This window comes from Lithobates pipiens, unplaced genomic scaffold (assembly GCF_037356315.1).
Source record: "Lithobates pipiens isolate NorthernLeopardFrog02 unplaced genomic scaffold, aLitPip1_a1.2 Scaffold_3, whole genome shotgun sequence".
NCBI classification, from domain to species: Eukaryota; Metazoa; Chordata; class Amphibia; order Anura; family Ranidae; genus Lithobates; species Lithobates pipiens.
The window spans coordinates 249,403,314-249,418,782 of record NW_027507790.1 but is presented as its reverse complement, the minus strand read 5'-3'; the positions used below and the strand labels follow the sequence as shown (position 1 = coordinate 249,418,782).

Here is a 15,469-nt window from a genome sequence, read left to right as displayed (position 1 = left end):
ATGAATGAATGAAATACTTATATAGCGCACAATGCGAACTGAATCGCCTCTGTGATGTGACTAATGTGAAGGCAGACATCCGCTGGACTGGACAGCTATGTCCTCTTTCACACGGACAATCCATTCAGGTCCGCCTGTCAGTTTTTTAGAACTGAACGGATGCTCCATAGACCTCTATGGAGCGTCGGATGTCAGCGGTGATATGTCCGCTGACATCCGACCCGCTCTGATCCGAAAAAGTGTGACGGAGGAAAAACCTACTTTTCCATCCGTCATCGAATCGGGTGACGACGGACTCTGCGCTCTGACAGGTCCGTCCCTGCACAGTGTGCAGAGACCGACCTGTCATCTTCTTGCTTAGCTGGGATTGGCGGAGCAATCCCCGCAGAGCAAGCGGATCATCACGGGGCGGATCATCCCGGATCCGTCCCGTGTGAAAGAGGCCTTAAGTAGGCAGGACTGACGAGCAGGATCATCAACAGCTGGTAACTGTGGAGAGAAGTTAGGCTTTAAAATAAACCTGTGGCCAGGTTATGGAAGTTTTTTGGACTTTACTGCTTTTTTAGATTGAAGAGATTTCCTCTCACTTGCTGTTCTGACGGCAACACAGAAATAATTTATTAGTAGAGTAAGTGAAGACTGGAACCCCAGTTTTTGCTCTTTTAATGCTGTGTACCCTTTTCCATATTCTCCCCTATTTCATGCCTGGTGAAACGATTGTCACTGGGACAATAAATAATTGAGGGTAAATCTCAGATAGCAATAAAGTCCCAACAGGGAGGGGTTTTAATCCTTCCACACTCTCTATCCAATACTAAAAAAAAAAAAAAAGTTTTGGCTTGACGTCAATTTGAACTGTATTTGTTCTCTGCTGCTCCAGTGATGAGATGAGCAGACGGGATTTAGACTGAGCAGAGACATAACAAGATTGAAGCTGGTTCCCCAACGGAGGACAGGTCTTCCATCACTTCCAGCCTCTGCCGCAAGACAGATGAGCCTCTTCACTTCTAGCTTCATTTTGTCTTTATATATAAAACTCAAGTTGTGAGCGAGGCCTCTGAAAGATAAGACTCAGAAAATCAGGAGCACGTTAAAGGGGTCTCTAGCCCAATTTATTTTTCTCTGAGAGAAGGCTAATGCACTGTACAGGAGTATGTTCTTGTGGTATTTGGGGTCTTCAACTTTCCCGGGACCCCACAAGAAGATCCACCTCTCTTAGCCCCTGTACACACGGTCGGAGATTTCGACATCGGATTTTGTCCGTCGGATTTTGTCCATCGGATCTTGTCCGAAACTGTTGCATACACACGGTCGGACTAAGTTGTCGAAAAATCCGATCATTCAGAACGTGATGACGTAATTTCATTACGATGGGACTACGTTCAGGCTAGTAGCCAATAGCTTTGATGTAGGAATTTGATCTGAGCATGCGTGGCACTTGGTCCGATCAAAATTCTCTACAAATGATCGAAGTATGTCCGATCGAACCAGTTGGTCGGGAAATATTTCCAACGTGTTGGAAAATTGGGTCCGACGGATATTCGGACGGAATCAGTCCGATGCATACCACACACAGTCGGATTATCCGACGACACGGTCCGATAGGACACATTCCGACGGATTCTCCGACCGCGTGTACAAGGGCTTAGACAAGCCCACGGGAGAAAAGCCTGTCTTTGATGATTTTTTTTTTTCTGTTTTGGCAGGAATTGTGGTTTTACCAGAACCCAAGGTAGGATGAATATTTTTTAAGTGCCCATACACTTTCAGTGGTCATCTTGTAAAACTTGGCTTTACAAGATGCATTTGGTACCAAATGGGCCCTTTCTGTGTTTTGGATGGATTATGGAAAGGTTAGAACAGTGATTCTCAACCAGGGTTCCGTGGGACCCTAGAGTTCCTCCAGAGGTTGCTAGGGGTTCCTTCAGCATTGGGCAATTTCTGCCTCTCAGATAAGGTCCCACTCAAACCATTGATCTTTTTAGCTATCTGTAAGGAGGTAATTCTTCCCAATGACCACAAGTGTAAGGACCATTCTACCACTGACCATCACACTAATGTATCATAAGTTGTAGATTTCTAAATTTTAGCAGGGGTTCCCCGAGACCAGAGAACTATTTCAAGGGTTCCTCTGTGTTGAAAAGGTTGAGAAAGGCTGGGTTAGAACCAGTATATGTTTTTTTTTTCATTGGGGAGGTTCCCCCTCACGTAACCCAGGCACAACAGAAAGTTAGAGGAAGTGCCCTCCTAGGTACAATATCAAAACATAAAATTGTGCAGCGCTACCCACGTTATATCATATACATGAATTTACATCAAATGTGACACTGAATATTCACATGTAATAAAATAAAACTTGCGTAAAAAAAGTGAATAAATCAGTATAGACCCCCCACAAATTATAAGGGAAACACTTACACACCATGCAATAACCAAAAGTGATTGATGAATAAGTCCAAAACAAAATATCTTCTGTAGTACAATGTGCCCAAATCTTTTGTAATATAGGTGATGACCCTCCTTCATAAATAATTGTATACACCTCACCCAATGTTATGTAGATTCTCTCACCTCTGTATTGGACCTCAGACCTTCCTAAGAGATCAAAAACGCTTAATCTATATACAGTATGGGCACACAAGTAAGATGCCTCCAGAAGACATCTTCCACAATTCCCAGTCATAGGAATGGCATAAAATAGAATTGAAGACTAATAGTGCTTTCCACATTTACTACAATAGCTACAATTACTACAATTAAAAACACATTCCCATAAAAGATATATAAAAATTGCATATAACTCAAAGATACTCCAGCTCACCACCAGTTCCCAGATATAATGTGATGGCAGCATCAACAGGTTCTACTCTTCTACGCATTACGCTCCCAACAGGGCTTCTTCAGTAGGTAGAGGCTCCTAGGTAGCTACTGTTTGGACAAGCATCACTGTGTTTTGGTGATAACTTAAACTTTTGAACTTTTCCATACAGAGGGTACAGTACAGAAAAAAAAAAGGATGAAACTACCTCTCCCTCTGCCAGTAACCCCAAATGCTGCTGTAATTAAGAGAAATTCTCCACTGAAGTCTACCCCGAAACAGACTTTTCCAAAATTGACAATTTCCTGGTCCTCCGCCGTGTCAATTAATTTCCCCTCCAACTCCTATGTCATGATTCTACCCTATAATGACACCCCTGGGAATGTTGGTTTTTGAGGAGATTTCAAGTGGTGGTTTGTCTTCAATACATCAGTGTTCAGGGCGGCATCAAGAAAAGATAACTTTTACCGAGATTTAAAGACCTTGGTGATGGACATCTAGTACACAGTAACTAGAACTGCTCATAAGACTAAGCACAGATATTTCAGTAGGGTTAAATAGGTTGTGAAAACACAAATGCTGATCAAGTTTACGCAAAAAAAAACAAAAAACCTGAGGGCCCCAAACCCTCATGTGAACAGAATACCTCCTAATAGATATACAAAAAAATGAACATTATGCTTCTCTACTTAGCCTTAGCAGGAAATAGCCTTGTTATCTTAACCACCTTCCATCTTTTTATCTACCAGGCAGAAGAGGAGAGGAACTATCACATCTTTTACCAACTGTGTGCCTCCTCCCGGTTACCCGAGTTTGCCGACTTGTCACTAAGTGAGTCATTCTTCACACCTCGTCTCTTCTGCAAAGATAAACCAGCTGTTATACGCAACAGCAAAATCTCTAAAATCCATTAGCTTGTCATTTTGAATAATGGTACAGACAGATGTGTGTTTAGATGTAATTAAATCAAATTGCGCATGATTAACCCATCAATACATTTTATGAAATAAAACTTGGAATAGAGAGAGAGAGGAGGCCAACGCAGCTAGCTGCCATCTTTGTGTTCATCTTAAAGGGCCAGCAAGCAGAGTTGTCAGGTTGGCCTATTAAAAAAAGAATTGTTGACTAGCATTTTTGTTTAAAAGCGTTAAAGTTTCAGGAAGATTCAAAATGTAAAGTCTAACCTAAATCGTATCTTTCTTTCTCTCTTTTTCGTCGTTTGTTTCTTTCTCGTTCGTCTTTTCTCGGTCGTCTTTTCTCGGTCGTCTTTTCTCGGTCGTCTTTTCTCGGTCGTCTTTTCTCGGTCGTCTGTTCTCGTTCTTCTGTTCTCGTTCTTCTGTTCTCGTTCTTCTGTTCTCGTTCTTCTGTTCTCGTTCTTCTGTTCTCGTTCTTCTGTTCTCCTTTTTTTTTCTTGTTTTTTTTTTTTTTCCTCTTTTCTTCCTTTTCCTCCCTTTCTCTTCCTTTCCTTTCTTTTTTTACCCTTTCCCTTCCCTTTTTTTTTTTTACCCTTCCTTTCCCTTCCTTTCTTTCCTTTCTTTTTGTTACCCTTCCTTTCTTTTTTTTTTTACCCTCCTTTCTTTTTTTTTCTTTTCTTTTTTTTTCTTTTCTTCCTTTCCCTCCATTTATCTTCCTTTCCCTTCCTTTATTTCCTTTCTTTTTTTACCCTTCCTTTCCCTTCCCTTCATTTTTTTTTTTTTTTTTTTACCCTCCTTTCTTTTTTTTTTTTTTTTCTTTTCTTCCTTTCCCTTCATTTCTTTCCTTTCTTTTTTACCCTTCCTTTCCCATCCTTTCTTTACATTCCCTTCCTTTTTATCCTTTCCTTTCCTTTCCCTTCCCTTCTTTTTTTTTCCCTCTTTCTTTTTTTTTTTCTTTTCTTCCTTTCCCTTTATTTCTCTTCCTTTCCCTTCCTTTCTTTTTTACCCTTCCTTTCCCATCCTTTCTTTACTTCCCCTTCCTTTTTATCCTTTCCCTCCACTTCCTTTTTTCCTTTCTTTTTTTTCCTTTCCCTCCATCTCTCTTCCGTTACCTTCCTTTCTTTCCTTTCTTTTTTTACCCTTCCTTTCCCTTCCTTTCTTCCCTTTCCCTTGCCTTCTTTTTTTCCTTTCCCCTCCTTCCCTTCCATGCTTTCCTTTCCCTTCCTTTTTTTTCCCTTTTTATTTTCCCGAAAATCCTTTTTTTTTTTCCTTTCCTTTCCTTTCTCTAACTTCTCTAAGCCACAGACCACAATAGAAAAAAACTGACTCTAACCCGCTCCCCACTTGATCCAAAATATAATGAAAAGTTTGGCTGGAACTTGGTTTTAACCACTTCAGCCCCGGAAGAATTTTCCCCCTTAATGACCAGAGCATTTTTTGTGATACAGCATTGCATCGCTTTTAACTGACAATTGCGCGGTCGTGCGACGTACCCAAACAATTGACGTCCTTTTTTTCCCCCCAAAAAATAGAGCTCTCTTTTTGTGGTACTTGATCACCTCTGCTGTTTTTATTTTTTGCGCTATAAACCAGAAAAAGAGCAACAATTTTGAAAAGAAAATATGTATATTTTTTTACTTTCTGCTAGAATACATATCCAAAGAAAAAAATATAAAAATATGAATTTATTCATCAGTTGAGGTCGATATATATTCTGCTACATATTTTTGGTAAAAAAAAAAACTCAATAGGCGTATATTGGTTTGGGCTAAAGTTATCTTGTCTACAAACTATGGAATCGATTTAGTGACCTTTATTTTTTTTATATTTCTTACTGGTAATTGCAGCGATCTGCATTTTTTTTAGCAGGGCTACGGCATTGCGGCAGACAAATCTGACCCCAAATGACACTTTTTGGGGACCAGTGACATGATTACATTGATCAGTTTTATACAAATGCACTGATCAATGTAAAAACGACACTGGCATGAAAGGGGTTAACACTAGGGGGTGATCAAGAGGTTAAGTGTGTTCCCTCAGCGTTGTTCCAACTGTAGGGGGGATGGGCTTACTGAAACATGACAGAGATCACTGCTTCCGATCACTGGGAGCAGTAGACCCCTGTCATGTCACTAGGCATTACGGGGAAATTCCTTGTTAACATAGGCAGTTCTCCGTACTACCTCTCCTGACCTCAATCGCAGGCCGCCGGCTGACATTGAGTCCGCGGGACCCACGGGCACGCGTGCGCCCGCTATCCAGCTTTTACGGACTGACATACAGGTACGTCAGTTTGCACAGGAGAGCCACTCTGCCGACTTATATACGCGAAAGCTGGTCGGCAAGTGGTTAAAGTGAATGTCTTAGAAAAATAAATTACGTATACATCTGCAACGCATGTACATTTCCTCGTGTTTTATAACACCATGTATTAGAAATACTGCAAGCAAAAAAAAATAAAAAATCTTGTTGATCTCCCGGAAATCCGTGGAGCTTCTAGCTTCCTGTTTGAGCTGACAACGCTTCCTCTTCTGCACTGACATCCCGAGCAGTGTTGTACACACCTTCCCGTGTTCTCATTTCTATTAAATAAATGGGATGTGTCTACCAGTTTAGCAAAGGAGAACCGCGCAGGGGCTGACAACACAGCTTGGGATGTCACTGCAACAGAGGCGTGGTGCAGGCTGGCCAGTCACCAGCACCTTAACAGTCAATGGGGCTCTAGAACAGGAGGAGGCAACCTCGGGCCCTCCAGCTGTTGAACTACAAGTCCCATCATGCCTCTGGGAGAAATTCTAACTGCCAGCCTTGCAATCCATCATGGGAAATAGCTGGAGCACCCCAGGTTGCCTACTCCTGCTCTAGGACTAGGACACAATGCAACGTATGACTCTCTGATCCAGGGCATGCGGCATGCAGGGCTGCCCGCAGCATTCATGAGAATGCAAAATTCTGCTCTCCTGTATAGGGGTCCTCTGACATGAAGTGAGCACTGATGTAATCGGGGAATCTCTGATGTGAAGTGGGGCTCTGATGTGATGAGGGGACCTTAGATGTGAGGGGGCTTTGATGTGATGTGGGGGACCTCAGATGTGAAGGGGGCTTTCATATGATGGGGAGACCTTTGATGTAATGGGGGATCTCTGATGTGAAGGGGACTCTGATGTGATGGGGGGACCTTAAATGTAAAGGAGGGTGTAATGTAATGGGGGGAATCTCTAATGTGATGGGGGGACCTCAGATGTGAAGGGGGTGCTGATGTGATGGGGGGACCTTAGATGTGAGGGGGACTCTGATGTGATGGGAGGAGGCCCTCAGGTGTGAAGGTGGCTTTGATATGATGGGGGAGACATTTGATGTAATGGGGGGGATCTCTGATGTGAAGTGGGGCTCTTTGATCGGGGGACCTCAGATGTGAAGGGGGCTCTAGCGTGATGGGGGGGGGCTATCAGATGTGAAGGGGGCTCTGATGTGATGGGGGGACCTTAAATGTAAAGGAGGGTCTAATGTAATGGGGGGAATCTCTAATGTGATGGGGGAACCTCAGATGTGAAGGGGGTGCTGATGTGATGGGGGGACCTTAGATGTGAGGGGGACTCTGATGTGATGAGGGGGGACCTCCGATGTGAAGGTGGCTTTGATATGATGGGGGAGACCTTTGATGCAATGGGGGGGATCTCTGATGTGAAGTGGGGCTCTGTGATCGGGGGACCTCAGATGTGAGGGGGGCTCTGATGTGATGGGGGGACCTTTGATGTAAAGGGGGTTCTAATATAATGGTGGAAATCGCTAATGATGGGGGGACCTCAGATGTGAAGGGGGCTCTGATGTAATTGGGGGACATTTGACGTGAAATGGGACCCTGATATGGTGGGGGGCCTCAGATGTGAAGGGGTTCTCTGGAGGAGAAGGCGAACCTCTGATTTGAAGGGGGACTCCGTTGTGATGGGGAACCTCTGATGTAAAGGGGGGCTCTCATGTGATGGGGGGTCTTGTAATATGAAGTTAATTTCATTAAGGGGGTTGTTTGCATCACCCTAGTCTCCGGTTCCCCATTGATAAGGAACATATACGTTTCTTACATTTTTATTACCGGGGTGCCTTGAGATTTTACATACTTTTTAAAGGGTTCCGTGACTGGAAAAAAGTCTGAGGCCGTTTTAATGTACTTGCAGCATTTTTAAAGGGAAAAATCATGGTAAAATGAATTGCAGAAGCATTTTTGCAGATCCATTGATTAAAATGCAGACCACAGTATCCTCCTGCCCACCGAAGCCAACACCACCCTAGATTCTGGCGCTGACCTCCTAGTTTATCTTCTCCATGGGCAGCCGCAACAACACAACAAGAAGTGAATGCCTGTCGCCGTCCCAGCAAGGTGATCAGATTCCGGATCTGTACGGATACGGGAATGCGGCAAAGTGTGCGCATGCGCTGGTGTGCGTCACGAAGGCCTAAAGGAAAGGAGATTGTTTTGAATGAACTGAAATCTCTCCATGGAGAGTATTTTATGTGAACTTTTAAATAAGACAAAGGGGCTCATTTACTAAAACCGGAGATTGCAAAATCTGGTGTAGTTCTGGAGAGAAACCAATCGGCTTCCAGTTGTTGTTGTTTTTTTTTTTGTGAAAGCTTAATTGAACAAGCTGACATTTGAAGCTGATTGGCTACCATGAACAGATGTACCGGATTTTGCATTCTCCAGTTTTAATAAATCAACCCCGAGGTTTTAATGGATTTTGTCTTAAGGACATCGATCTTTACCAGAAATTTGCCACATCTTTGAATGTTCTAATTCTCTCTTGTTACTTATATCCTGATTGTGTAGATTTGATATAACCTGTTCAAAGTTTCTGATTCCACCTACTCTCTGCATTGATACAAGTAATACTGTATGTGAGTAATATCATTAGCACACTGAAGTTGAGAGGAAAATAAGCTGCCCAGTTCTTCATCTCAGGCAAGACAATTAAACTCGATCCCCCAGTGACCATATAGAGTTCCAGAAGAGATCCTAATTAAATAAAATGAGTCGTAATTCCGCCTCAGATGTAACCACAGATCAGTCTGGAGGCGCTGAGCTGCTACTGGTTTACGCCAACGCCTCGTGTCAAGTCACATAAACGTAAGCTAAAATTATCGCTTGTAACATTCCATTCCTTTTTTTTTTAAAGGAAACCTAAATACTAAGAGCAATATAGAAGCAGCCATTGCTGACTTTCTTCTGAAAATGCTAGTTGCCTGGCTTGCTCTGGTGTCCTTACTCCCAAGTCACCAGCCAGGAACAAGCAAGTCGGGGTTAAAGTGGTTGTAAATCTCAGACGTGAAATATGAACAAAGCATATCCCTCTATAGTGTATACTTGTCTCAGTCCAGAGCACTAAGTGTCATTTCTGTCTGCTGCTTCCTTCCTCTATCAGCATGAGTCACTTCTGACACCAGAATGAGAGCAATAATTCGAGGCCCCTTATTTTTGGTTAACCCTAAAATGATGACCTGTAGAGGCTTTTAAATCATCACCTATGGAAAATATAGGGTACAGTGGTGGCTGGTGATCAAAATAAATTGCAGCCTCACTGTGCCCGTCATATGCAGCCACTTGTGCCTGTCCAATGCAGCCACATGTGCCCATCAAATGCAGCCACTGTGCCCACCGACACCCCCCCCACGGCACTTACCGCCAGGCAGCAGCTCCTCTCAGTGCACCAGAGAGGCGGCGACCTCCACTCCAGTGTGTGTCTCCTCTGCTCCTCTTCCTAAGCGCCAGGCATCCAATAGGGTGGCCTGGCGCTTTGGCCAATCAGGAAATCAGGAAACAGATCTGATGCCCTGCCTCCTGATTGGAGGGGAGGAAGGTTAACGTGAATATAGCGAAAATTATTTTGCTATCATAACACTCTCTGCGCCCCGAGCCCACCCTATTTTGAAGTTTATTAGAGCCTCTGGCATGGAGGGGGGGGGGGGGGGTGCCCACTGATAGGGCACCTATGTTTGACGCTGTTTCACAGGCACACCCATTTTTAAGGCTTCCCATGTTGGGTATCTATTTAGTCAGTGCAATCTCATCTTTAACCACTTCCATACTGCAGGCCGTCGTATGATGTCTTGGGCTTTCAGTGGTGATCTCTGGATGATGCCTGCAGCTGCAGGTATCATCCAGATATCGTTTTTTTTTTTCAGCCAGCGATTCCCTACACCATAAGAACAATCATAGCGGCTGTTAAGCCACTTCATCGTTCTTACCGGCGATGGGAGGGGAAGTCCGCCTCCCTCTGGTGCTTGTCCAGGCTCTCCTGTGGGATCGGGACCCCAAAAAGGAAGCCACCGGCACCGGAAGGAAGCCATAGAGAAAACCAAGGGATAGATGGTCCCCAACAATCTCTATGGCTCTCAGAGGCCAGGCACGAAGTTATGACATCACGTCCGGGCCGCCGGGCATAAACAAAGTCTGGGGCTCGGCTGGAAAGCATCAGATTGTTAATATTTTCTTTTTTGCTCTCGGCTTTCCTGCCTGGGGGAGAGATGTAGGGTCTTTTAGACCCCACATCTCTCCATAAAGAGGACCTGTCACGCACCATTCCTATTACAAGGAATGTTTAAATTATTAATTAATTATTATTAGTAAAAATGTTCAAAAATAAATTGCGCTATTATTGTGAGACATAAAATATCAGAACTTTTTTTATTTTTTTATTTATTTTTATTTTTTTTGTCTCTGCTTTCAGAAAATAAATCATGTTTTGGGGGTTTTATGTAATCTTCAGGCCTAAAATTGCTAAAAACTAATTTTAAACTTGTGCAAAAGATGCAAAAACGGCCCTGTCAGTGAACAGGGTAAAGCCATTGGATCAACAGTGGTAGCCTCCATATTTTATTTTGGGAGGGGGTTCCCAAATATCAAAAGAAGCCAGTGACTTTGATTTTGATAGACTTGCACTGATTTTTGAGCATTCGCAAAAGAGTCCTATGGTCACAGCATACACTTGCTTTTTATAACGTCAGTATTGTAATAACAATACGAATAACAGTTAAAATATAAAAAGTTATAGTATAATCTATAGTCTTATTCAATAATAAGGGGCAAATAATGGGCAAATCTCCTTTTGTGTTGAGTGCTGCCTGTCTGCTGGCCGTCTCTTTCCACAACTTCCTGCATTCCCTTCACGCTTTGCACCTTCTCCTCATTTCTGAGGACTACATATCCCATGGTACCTTGCTTATCTGTAAGCTATGATTCCTGTACTGACTCCTGAAACCTCTCCCCTCAGCTCCTCTGTAGGTGAGAAGGACAGGCTCTGTGAAATGGCAAGAGAAAAACTCACCCAAGCTCTACCGTTACATAGCATAGTTGGTGTGTAGAGTCGTCGGCGCTCTGACTATTTAAGCTCACAAAAGATCCATAGAAAGTACAGCCGGCAACTCAACAGCTTCTCCATAGAAAATATTTATTTAAGCATTACAGCAATAGTCATCCAAAAACTGACGCGTTTCGGCCTTAGGACTTCAAAAGCTTTTGATGAAGGCCTAAGGCCGAAACGTGTCAGATTTTGGATGATGTTATTGCTGTAATGCTTAAATAAATATTTTCTATGGAGAAGCTGTCGAGGTGGGGGCTGTACTTTCTATGGATCTGTGAAATGTATGATACAGCAGTGCCTACTTACAGGACATAGTGCTTAGTGCAATCTGTGCTTTCCTGCTCCGGTGACAACGGCATCCACCATTTCTTGTACTGGTGTCACTGAGACAGAGAAATTCTAAGCCTGAAGTTGGGTTATGATACATTGGTGTAATGAAGGTCTTCCATCTATAGTATAGTTTTATGTTTTTTTAAGCATTCTTACACCTCTTTATTTTTCCTAGCCCAAGCCGAGGATTTTTTCTACACCTCACAGGGAGGTGAAACGGCCATTGATGGAGTGGATGATGCTGATGACTTTGACAAAACGAGACAAGCTTTTACAATCCTGGGTAAGCATGAAATCCTGACGGCTCAGGAAGGTTTCTCTTGTACAGGTTATGGTGTTTAGGCTCCTCTGGTTTTACATCTTTAAAGAAAAGACATTTTCCAGGACTACAATGATGAGGCCGCTGTTGCTGACCAGTCCTTCTGAAAATGGCAGTTGCAGGACTGACCCCTCTGGCTTCAGTTTTTAATGTCATTAACTTAAAATTGATATGCAGATTACTTTTCATGAACTCTCCTGATCCCTATACTTCTTCAGGGTCAGAAAGTGGTAAAGTCAGAGGGTCACCATTATGGCCAGACAATTCGATCTTCCTGACCTGAAAACCAACGTACCCCAAAAGTTTCATTACTGTAACAAAAATATTTAATTGTTTCATGGAAAAATGAGAATAGACCTTCCACCATGTGTGATCACATTATACTTCTGGTTGAGTTGGCATGTAGAAGATTGTGGCACTATGACAGTAAAGCTACCTACAGATACTGGGTGGAGGTTCTATGAAGCTTCTTTCCATAAACACACATGCTTGTATGAGAAAAGTGTACATGTTTCTGCCTTGGGAGTTCAATGTGCTGCATGGTATATACTCCAGACCTCTGCACCCTGTACAACGTGCTGCATGGTATATACTCCAGACCTCTGCATCCTGTACAATATGCTGTATGGTATATACTCCAGACCTCTGCATTCTGTACAACGTGCTGTATGGTATATACTCCAGACCTCTGCACCCTGTACAACGTGCTGTACGGTATATACTCCAGGCCTCTGCACTCTGTACAACATGCTGTATAGTATATACTCCAGACCTCTGCACCCTGTACAACGTGCTGTATGGTATATACTCCAGACCTCTGCACTCTGTACAACGTGCTGTATGGTATATACTCCAGACCTCTGCACTCTGTATAACGTGCTGTATGGTATATACTCCAGACCTTTGCACTCTATACAATGTGCTCTATAGTATATACTCCAGATCTCTGCACACAGTGCTGTATGGTATGTACTATGTATAATGTGCTCTATAGTATATACTCCAGACCTCTGCACAACGTGCTGTATGGTATATACTCCAGGCCTCTCCATTCTGTTTAACGTGCTGTATGGTATATACTCCAGGCCTCTGCACTCTGTACAACGTGCTGTATGGTATATACTTCAGGCATCTGCACTCTGTATAATGTGCTATATGGTATATACTCCAGACCTCTGCACAACGTGCTGTATGGTATATACTCTGTACAATGTGCTCTATAGTATATACTCCAGATCTCTGCACAACGTGCTGTATGGTATATACTCCAGACCTCTGCACCCTGTACAACGTGCTGTATGGTATATACTCCAGACCTCAAAACCAGGTACCCACCCCCTTTTAGGTGGAGCCCTGCTTTATACTGCATTACTATATGTACACTATGCTATACAATACATTCTCTCTACACTATACCGTGTGCTGTACATACATACAAAATACATTTCTACCACTAAGAATGTCTTTCAATGATCTGGGACACTTTTGCTATTCTACTGTGAAATCAAGGTGACAGAATGCGGACAGTGAATTTGCGTTGCTAATAGAGGAGGGTAGAACAAAATATATTTTGAGATGTGATAATAAATGTTAGTGATGGTATTGGTTGTGTTGTATTTACAGTGCCTTGAAAAAGTATTCACACCCCTTGAAATTTTCCACATTTTGTGATGTTACAACCAAAAATGTAAATGTATTTTATTGGGATTTTATGTGATGGACCAACACAAAGTGGCACATAATTGTGATGTGGAAGGAAAATAATAAAATGGTTTTCACTATTTTTTACAAATCAATATGTGAAAAGTGTGGTGTGTATTTGTATTTAGGCCTCTTTCACATGGGACGGATCCGTAATAATGCGCCCCGTGAACATCTCCTTGCTCAGCTGGAATCGCTCCGTTGATCCCCGCAGGGCCAGCAGATCACACTGTGCAGGGACTGCCCTGTCAGATCTCCTCTCTCCTCTATGGGGATGGGATGACCACGGCCTGTCTGTCTGCTTTCATCAGATCCGCTCTGCAGACAGATAGAAAAATAGGATTTTCCGCCGTCTGCAGAATCGGACCATAGCGGAGACGGGCGATATCGGGTGTCAGTGGATGTTCAGACACCCGCTATCCCATAGGGATGCATGTATGTCCGTATTTCATTCCAAAACGGATGGATGAAATACGGACATACGGTCCGCGCGTATGAAGGGGGCCTAACTGATCCCCCTAAATAAAGGCTAGTGGAACCAATCGCCTACAGAAGTCACCTAAGTAGTAAGAGTCCACCTGTGTGTAATTTAATCTCAATATAAATATGGCTGTTCTGTGAAGCCCTCAGAGTCAATACTTTGTAGAACCGCCTTTCACTGCAATTACAGCTGTAAGTCTTTTTGGGGAAGTCTCCACCAGCTTTGTACATCTAGAGAGGGACATTTTTGCCCATTCTTCTTTGCAAAATATCCCAAGCTCTGTCAGATTGGATGGAAAGCGTCTGTGAACAGCAATTTTCAAGTCTTGCCACAGATTCTCAATTTAGGTCTGAACTGTGACTGGGCCATTCTAAGCCCCTGTACACACGGTCGGAGATTACGACAACCAAATCCGTCGGATTTTGTCTGTCGGATCGTGTCCGAAACTGTTGCATACACACGGTCGGACAAAGTTGTCAGAAAATCCGATCGTTCAGAACGTGATGACGTTATTTCGTTACAACGGGACTACCATCAGGCTAGTAGCCAATAGCTTTGGCGTAGTAATTTGATCTGAGCATGCGTGGCACTTTGTCCGATCGGAATTCTCTACACATGATCGGACAAAGTCTGATCGGAGCATTTTGTCGGAAAATTTTACCAACAAGTTGATATAGTTGGATACTCCGACGGAAACAGTCCGATGGAGAACACACACAGTCGGAATATCCGACAAAATTGTCCAATTGGACACATTCCGTCGGAATCTCCGACCGTGTGTACAAGGGCTAACACATGAATATGCTTTGATCTAAACCATTCCATTGTAGCTCTGGCTGTATGTTTAAGGGTCGTTCTCCTGCTGGAAGGTGAACCTCCACCCCAGTCTAAAGTCTTTTGCAGACTCTAATGGCGCGTACACACGATCGGAATTTTGGGCAGAAAAAGCTCTGATGGTTTTCCTGACGGAATTCCAACGGGATTTCGCTTAGGCTGTCTTGCATACACACGACCACACCAAATTCCGACCATCAAGAACGCGGTGACGTACGACGGGACTAGAAAAAGGAAGTTCAATACCCAGTAGCCTATAGCTTCCATCTCCTAGTTGAATCTGAGCATACGTGAGTTTTTGTGCATTAACTTATACACAGGGGGACTCTATTTACTAATTAGGTGACTTCTAAAGGCGAGATTGGTTCCACTAGATTTTAGTTAGGGGTATCGGAGTAAAAGGGACTGAATACAAATGCACACCACACTTTTCACATATTTATTGGTAAAAAAAAATTAAAACCATTTATAATTTTTCTTCCACTTCACAATTATGTGCCGCTTTGCGTTGGTCTATCACAGGGATATGCAATTAGCGGACCTCCAGCTGTTGCAGAACTACAAGTCCCATGAGGCATAGCAAGACTCGAGCATGACACCCAGAGGCATGATGGGACTTGTAGTTTTGCAACAGCTGGAGGTGCGCTAATTGCATATCCCTGGACTCTATCACATAAAATCCCAATAAAATACATACGTTTTTGGTTGTAACAT

At 43.2% G+C, this 15,469-nt stretch overlaps 1 protein-coding gene across 2 annotated transcripts in view; it reads left to right on the top strand.

Annotated features, from left to right (window-relative positions):
- MYO5B (myosin VB) overlaps positions 1 to 15,469 on the top strand; it is a 382,616-nt gene that overhangs the window by 190,632 nt on the left and 176,515 nt on the right. For both annotated transcript variants that reach the window (XM_077463013.1, XM_077463012.1), the window contains exons 7-8: positions 3,568 to 3,649; positions 11,596 to 11,703. In XM_077463013.1, coding sequence (XP_077319139.1) covers positions 3,568 to 3,649; positions 11,596 to 11,703 — 190 coding nt within the window. The remainder of the gene's footprint in view (positions 1 to 3,567; positions 3,650 to 11,595; positions 11,704 to 15,469) is intronic.